The sequence below is a fragment of the Corvus brachyrhynchos genome, unplaced genomic scaffold (assembly GCF_000691975.1).
Source record: "Corvus brachyrhynchos isolate BGI_N302 unplaced genomic scaffold, ASM69197v1 scaffold69, whole genome shotgun sequence".
Classification (NCBI taxonomy): Eukaryota; Metazoa; Chordata; class Aves; order Passeriformes; family Corvidae; genus Corvus; species Corvus brachyrhynchos.
In genome coordinates, this window is record NW_008240228.1 from 6,210,693 (window position 1) to 6,218,678 (window position 7,986).

The window sequence follows — 7,986 nt, forward strand, 5'->3', positions numbered from 1 at the left end:
CCTTGAGTTGCTAAAAACACCTTCTGTCTGAAGGTGTTCCCCCAGCATCTCACAAAACCAGCGATGAAATTTGGATATGCAACAAGAAGTGTTAATGCAGAGACATAACCTGTTAAAAAGATGGGAATTGCTACTGATCCTGAAATTGGAGTGAAGTAGCTGAGAGGGAGAATGAGGACTTATAAAAGTGTGATTAGATGGAATATTCCAGGCACAATTTGCTGACCTTGAAAGATCTGATACCCATCCCATTAGGGTGCCCATGATATATAAGGCCAGATTCCGTTTATTATTATTTATTACCTATGGTTTTTGTTCTCCGCTCTTGGCATGAATCATTAACTGCCCAGTTTCTCACAACTTGAGAGATAATTACAGCCAAGTTATCAGGATGTAATGGTTCTATTTAATAACTGTGCACCAAAAGCATTTTGGCTGTGCATGTAAAAGCATCAGAATCCATGTGCATTAACAGTCACTTCCGATCTTTGCACTACTACTTCTAAATTTAATGTATGGGGTTTTAAAAGACAGCAGGTCTGGGGTTTGTGCCAGCTGTGAATTATTGCAGCCACTATGATGTGGTATTTTTTCTTCTGTGCTTCTTGCAGAAGCTTAGTCAAAGTTAAAAACATCCAAAAATGCTATTTCAGGGAAAGTTAAAATCAGATGTGTAATTTTTAATAACTGAAGAAAATAGTTCAAGGGTACATTTTAGCACTTTTGTTACTAACTTCTTCTCCCTTTGGGGAGCTCAGCCTTTTCCAGTGTAAGCTTCAAAACAGGTACTTTTAAACTTTTTTTAAAAGCAGCTGTTGCTTTTACATCCAAACCGTGAGTGGTGTGGAATTGGGGAGTGACTGAAGCTGTCCTGGATGTGTGTCAGTGGGAACTGAGAGTGTGCACGCTGTGGTTCAGCCCATCTGCATCTGTGTCAGCAATGTCATGTTCTGGAAGGGCTTTTCTGTGACAGTTTTCTTTGCATGATCCTTGGGACCTTGTAGTGTGCAGTTACCCTCCTGGGGAGCCACGGCTGCAGTTATGGTGGCTGAGCCTCAAAAGAGGTTTGAAGCTGTTCAGACCTCATTAATTTTTCTACTCCATGGACCTTGTTCATGTTCCTCTTAATCCCAGTGTATTTATCCACAAACTGGAAGGGCTGATCTAATTCCGGATCCTAACCTTCCTCCAGCACACATGTCGCCATGGAAACCACAGTTTTGGAGAGAATTCGGATGCATTTTGTGCCAACTCAGCTCTGACAGTCTCTGAGACAGCGATCTGAGACAGTTTGTGCCTCACAAAGCAAAGAGAGTATCTCAGTATGACGAGTGCTGGTGATGGTGCACATTTTGCGGTCTATTTCTTCTGCTCCTAGAGTGACCGTAAATCCTAAATCCCGGGATCTGGGGTCCTTTCTTTTCCGTGGGAAGCAGTTTGGCAGTAGCAGCTTCCACTGAAGGAGCTACAGGAGGGAGCAAATGTGTGAGTGCCCCCTGTCTGTGCCAGCGCTCAGGTGTTGGAGCTCTCCGTGCTGGCTGAAGGCAGCTCTGCCTCCAGAGGAGTTCTGTGCCACCCTGATCTCCGGCATCTGGGAAAGGAGCTGGTTCCACCGGGAACTGCCGAGGTGAAATGTCCTGTGTGTCCTTGAGGAGGCAGGAGAAGGTAGCTCACCTTCCCTGGCACAAACCAGCGATGTTCTGAGCTGCAGGACTGAGTGTCTGACATAGAGATCTCCAGGATAGACAGGGCTCACACCCCACATTCCCTGTCAGAGATACTGATTCCAAAAGTATTTGCTGTGTGTGACATCTGTAGTTTTTCCTCTTTTGTGGGTGGTGATGGAGATTGTGTTTTCCCAACACAGGCCACTTTCTCATGCAAATGTTTCCAAGAGAGCTGTTATCTCCCTGGGAAAGGTGATCTTGGCACAAAAATCAGGTTACCCTGTTCTCAGAGAACACCACCCGAGGTCTCACAGTGCGGCCAGAGCCTGTGTCTGATCCCTCTGGGAAGGAGGGGGTGCCTGGAGGGCTGTTGCTGTCCCAGCAGAGGCTAATCCTGCAGGAAGTGTGTGTTCCCGACTGCAGGGTTTCACCTTGGCTTTTCATACCTGCTGGCAGTACAGCCTCCTTCTTCCCAGGTACTGCCCACAAATTATTACTGATCACCCCTAATGATCAGGTGAGTGCCATGGATCTGACACCTGCTATGTGCAGAGCTTTTCCAGAGAAAACCCAAGGCAGGCAGAGGGGATTTTTGTTTTCTGTGGAAAAATACAGATACTCTTTGCTGACTTCCACTTGAGCCATTTCAGGGGATTAACAACTTCCCAAGGAATTAGGGCTGTTAGTAAACTGTCACCTCTGCTAGGAACACCAGTAGCAGGCACGCCATGTCACAGAGGGAATAAAAGAAGTATTCTGGGCTCCATTTTCCAGTACCAAGGCATTTTAAAGATTTCTGTCTCGTATTTTCTTCTGTGCCTGAACAAAACAATGTCAGGATTTTAATACAGAATTCCCCAGAGGATTTCAGGCAAGCAGGAGAGTTAAAAAATGGAACGTTTCCTGCTTAGTTGAGGAATTCTGCAATAGTCATCATTCATTCTCAGCTCAGAAAGCAAGAATGTGTTCATGGAATACTGAAAAGAGAAAGAATAGTTAATTGCTGCAGTAGCTCTTCCATCCCAGTATTAATTACTATTTCTTGAGGTGAATTCTGTGCAGACATCACCGACACGGTTTCCCCTCCAAGCATTTTGCCTTGTTGATGCAGGATTTCCAGACCATCAGTGGTTGCAGGGGAGTTTCCTGGTGGGCACAGTTGCTGTGAGCCATACATCAGCCCTTTTGGAGGTGGTCTGTGTTAATGGACAGGAAGGACAGCTGACTCAAATGGTTCTTGAGCATCCTCTGGTTACTTTTTCATAAGATAAAGGCGTTTTTGGTTAAGAGGGATCAGTTATCTTCCGTAAAAAGGATTACAGAGGGATGAGTTATTTTGTCTGTAGAGGATTATAGAAGTTAGAGAAGAATTTTTTTTCTGTGTTGTCTTGCTGAGAGAAAGTAGAAATAGACCAGAATGACCTCTTGGTCAGATTGGTTTGAGAACCTGTTCCTGTGGGTGCAGACACGGGAAGAGCTGATGGAGAGGGAGGAATATGGAATATTTCAGTGCCAGGGTAGCTCATGTGCACTTGTAAATGGTATATATGATATATATGCACTGCTCTGTAAACAGAGCTGCTGTGTGCCAGGCTGGGGGAGCAGGGCACACCTCCCAAAAGGGGCTGCAGAGACAAACCAGGCAGAGCGTGGTCTCACTGACCTCTGCATGAACCAGAGCTGCTGCTGTCTCTGCAGAAATCACCACTTTGGGGAATTCCATCCTGTGTCCCCTTTTGGATCTTTACGTGGTGGCTCCTGTGCCTGGCATCAGCCCCCTAACTTACCCAAGGCAGGTCAGCAGCTCCTAATGCAGAGTTCCTGACTCCAAGGACAAGATTAACTCGTGACTTTCCCCTCCTCCCTCTTTTAATACTATTTGTAATTTTAACTCTGTAATTCTCCTGGTAGAATTTAACTCGGTTTTCCTTGGGCCCTCCCAAAACGTTACAGTAACACTCACATTTGAAAATTTTTGCTGGGTTTTTTTTTTCCTTTGGTATTTTTTCAGCTAAAAAATTTGCACATTTGAAGCAGATTGATTTTTACCAAAATACTACCCACAAACTACATTGATCAAAAGGCCTATGCAGGTTTCCTTTGAGACAGTAGATGACCAAAGTTATTACTGAGCACAAAATGGAAGAACTGAAGACTATTAATAATAGACTGTGTCCTCTTAGATGTGCAGGCAAAGCATTATAGAAGTTATTAGCCCCCAAAAATAATGATGTGAACATATTTTAACATAGAAATTGTCCTTAGAGTTGCTTTCATTTTCAGCTTTTTTTGCTTCACATTTTTTGTAATGTTCAAAAAAAGTTATTTTTCACAGTAAAAATTACATAGTGGTCAATTTCTGTAATCACCTGCAAAGAAGTTACATTTACTTTTTTAAGAGCTTCAAACTGTATTACCCTCTGCACTGTAATCTTCAGTGCATTTCTGAGTTACCTGTGGAAGTCTTCCTAGTGCAGTTTTCCTATTTCAGTGTAGCTTTCATATTTCATTATCACCCAGAAGCAGGAGAATGATAGCTTTTAGCATAGCATAGCTTAAACTCAGACATTCATTTCTGTCCTTAGTTTCAACATTTAACTTCCATCTGTTCTTCTCCCTTTTTTTCTTTCATTTCCCTGTTTCCGTTTTTCCTCATGCTATGACATAAAAGTGGGTGCACTGAAAAGACTGCCCTTTTTGAGGAACAGACCGAAGGAAAAAGACAAAATGAAGGCCTTCTACCGTCGCTCCATGTGTAAGACTTTATGACAGTTCAGCTTCTTCTCGATGGCTACACTGGCTTCCGTTACTAATTTTTCACTAACCTCTCCCTGGACTGCGCTCTATTTTTCCTCCTCTTTTGCAATGTGCAAGTCCTGCTACGGTACAAGGAGCTGGAGCTTTTTCTTTTTACCTCCCCGCCCCCCCCCCCTTTTTTTTTTTAAACTTTGGCACTGAATACTTTATATCTGTGCAGCTGTGCACACAGACATAGCCACACGTTCCCGTGCACATGCATATAATCTATTCAGTGCAGTGTGACTGCATATATTTGTATACATAGATGTCTATATACACATGGCCCCATGTGTATATAAATTTACAGTGCACTGTGTTAACGGAAATAGTTTTAAATGACACGTTTCATAAGCCTTTTGTTAAGAAGTCACTGTAATTTTTTTTTTTGTTTAAAGCAAGTGTAGGAGATTGTGCAAGGCTCTCTGGTGGTCTGTCACTCTGCGAGTGTTCATCAGTTCTCGTTGCCAAAATGTTGCATTGATTTCTTTTGTTTCGTTTTATTTTCTAATGAGAGGTGGACAGTTTTCTCGAGTTTGGGGAAGTGAAGGTGAATATCATCAGATGTGGTATTTTTCATATCCTCTCTCTGTTGCTCTGTAACCCCAGTGTGCCTGCAGTAACCTGCACTGTACAAGGATCCCGTGTCAGCGCTGGCACTCCGTTGTATGAGCACCTGTGCCCGTTTTGTCCCTGCTCATCCCATTTTCTCATGGCAAGCAGCTGTCAGAGCCTCTAACAGCACCTGGCGCATGGCGACCCCCTGACAAGCCTGTTTGAGCACCTCCCTGGGCTGCAGGAGCCTGAGCCCCCTCCCTCCCGCCGAGCCGGTTGCATGCGGTGCCGGGGTGTGGTTTGCTCCTGCCGGCTGCGGGCGCTTTAATGCTTAGAAAACTGTCCGACCTTTGCAATGCAGATTAAGAACCGGAGCGGGTACATTGCCCACGCTGATCATTTGCTTTCATTTGCATCCCAGCCATGAATGACCTGGTGCAGTCCATGGTCCTGGCAGGAGGACAATGGACAGGTAGTTCTGAGCATCTGGAGGGTCCTGATGATATATCCACGGGTAAAAGGAGGAAGGAATTGGGAGCTATGGCCTTCTCTACTACAGCTATCAACTTTGCCACTGTCAACTCCTCCACAGGCTTCAGATCCAAGCAGTTGCTAAATAATAAAGGTATAGGTAGAAGCTTTTTGCACCATGATGTGATTATGTAAATATTGGTTTTACTTATGTTTTACGTTTTTCAATCTTAATAACTGAGTTGCAGTGCTAAGATAATGAACTGGTTTAATAACTGCAGTTATAAAATGTTCCAAGGTTTTTCCTACAGAATGTTTCCTAAGTAAAAATGGATTGCTTTGAAAAATATTTTAATTTTTACCATTTTACCAATGATAAGTATTTTAATAATCTTTCCATTTTATTTTATTTTACATCTTCCTTTATGTCTCTGTGTGTAGATACTACATCCTTTGAAGATGTAAGTCCACAAGGTATTAGTGATGATTCTAGTACAGGATCGAGAGTTCATGGTAAGATGTGAGCTTTAATTAAATGAATTAAGGGTATATGATGTGAATGTTAATGAATTTGTGAGAATACAGTGAATGGCATCATTGCAATGAGCATGCTCTCTCTGATTTTCATATCTCTCAAATGTATCATTTCTTCAGACTCTCTTTTCTCTCTTAACTACCACATCAGACAGATGTTCTGTATCTCTGGTAGAAAGTATTTGTGAAGTGCATCTGAACAGGATCAAAACATTTTCCCTTTTACTGGGAAAATGTTTTAACTTCCATTGGGAGTTAATAGTAAATAAAGGAAGTTAGCATTTCAATCCTAAAATATCGAGTCCAAATCTGGCCTGAGTTTTCAATGTTTATTGTTCAGTGAAGCCCAAATTTGCCATGTGCTGTAGTTTATAAAATCATTGCAAGTTCCTTCAAGCAAAGCTTTGGAGTGAAAAATAGGCTATTATTAGAAGTGAAGTTTTAACTGTACTATAAACATTTACAATGAGGACAAGCAGCAAACATTTTGGAGGCTACTAACAGTGCATTTCCCTTGTATTGGCTTAGGAGTACAGGACTTTATCTGTGCAGATGCTCTTGCTCCTCCTGTCCATGGCATTCCAGCCCTGTGCAGGGTTCCCTGTCAGATCTGTTGTAAGTGACCTGACCACAGCTGCCCCTGCATGCCCCTGTCTGAGCCCTGCTTTCCCACTGAAAACTCAGTTTCAATTCTAAAACTCTTTCTCTTTTCCTCTCCTCTGTACCTTGCTATTCCTGTAGTGCCCTTTTCCAAAGTGTCCTCTTGGACTGCCTGGAAATTCCTTCGCTTTCTGATCTGTAAGAAACCACTTTGTTCCCATGGGCATGTTCAGCCTGGGAGGTCGTGCATGATCCTCTGAACATTCTGTGAGCAGAATGTGAAGGTGCCGTGTCCTCTGCTAAAATGTTGCTCATCACGGTGTCTCCTAATTTTCCATTCAGCTTCCAGACCAGCCAGCCTTGATAGTGGCAGGGCATCCACTAGCAATAGCAATAACAATGCTTCACTCCATGAAGTCAAAGGTATGCTGGGGGTGAATTCGCATCCGTGCTTCATTTCCGTTCTTTTCTCTGTAAGATCATCTGTAGAGGTTCAAAAACCCCCACAACCAAAAACTTCCCACTGCACAGCACAGCATGTGCTTCCTCAAGCGTTTCACAGCCTTCATTCCCCAGATTAGGAGCACAGGTATTTTATGCTTTAATAAATACTAAAAGGGTGGTGTTAGTTTTTAAGTTACCAACTATTTTAAACCAAACCTAACCCAGATAACATTGTTACAAAATAAGAATTCCCCCCCAAATTACTTTAAAAGCTTTTTAGGATGAGAAGTTGCTCTTTTTTTTTTTTTCTCCAAGCATCCTCTTGCACTGCACTGCTGCTGTGAGCTGTGTGCTGCACCACTGCACAAAATGGCACACGTGATTCATGCCAGAAACCTTTCTATTTTGGTTTTAATAGATTAATAATATCCCTGGGTTTATCAATATTCTCTAAATTTGATGTATTAAGAACCCTGGTACATTTTTGTGTCTCATGGCTTTTTTAGCTGCAGACTGCTGTACAGACTAGACTAGGGCACTGCCAGCTCAAGACTTCATTTAATATTCATGGCTTGCATCTATTAAATGGTGCCTGTCTGGAAATTTAGGAATAAATGCTAGCTGAATATTTCTAATAGTTTATTTTAGATCTGTTTGATTACTCCCTTCTGTAAAAGATTCCTTGAGGTCCTCCTTGCCCCAGTGTCTCTACAGGATTAGGCGTTTCCATTGTAAACAACTTATCTTTGTTCAGACTTAAATTCATTTCTTAGGAGTAACACAAAGTTGGAAATACTTGATTATCCATCAGTGGTTTTTAAGCAATTCATAGTTACTGACTATTTACAGATAAAATGAACTGGTGTCGTGGAATTCATTTTGCATCTAATACCATGTGCTTCCTTCAGGTCCCAGTTGT

General features: G+C 42.5%; 1 protein-coding gene across 23 annotated transcripts in view; it reads left to right on the plus strand.

Annotated features, from left to right (window-relative positions):
- Positions 1 to 7,986, plus strand: part of CCDC88A (coiled-coil domain containing 88A) — a 66,090-nt gene that overhangs the window by 48,224 nt on the left and 9,880 nt on the right. For 6 of the 23 annotated variants that reach the window (XM_017745269.1, XM_017745267.1, XM_017745268.1 and 3 more), the window contains 7 exons: positions 4,339 to 4,422; positions 4,981 to 5,013; positions 5,440 to 5,643; positions 5,931 to 6,002; positions 6,552 to 6,638; positions 6,765 to 6,821; positions 6,966 to 7,046. In XM_017745269.1, coding sequence (XP_017600758.1) covers positions 4,339 to 4,422; positions 4,981 to 5,013; positions 5,440 to 5,643; positions 5,931 to 6,002; positions 6,552 to 6,638; positions 6,765 to 6,821; positions 6,966 to 7,046 — 618 coding nt within the window. The remainder of the gene's footprint in view (positions 1 to 4,338; positions 4,423 to 4,980; positions 5,014 to 5,439; positions 5,644 to 5,930; positions 6,003 to 6,551; positions 6,639 to 6,764; positions 6,822 to 6,965; positions 7,047 to 7,986) is intronic. The other 17 variants (XM_017745277.1, XM_017745276.1, XM_017745287.1 and 14 more) reach the window with 12 other exon arrangements.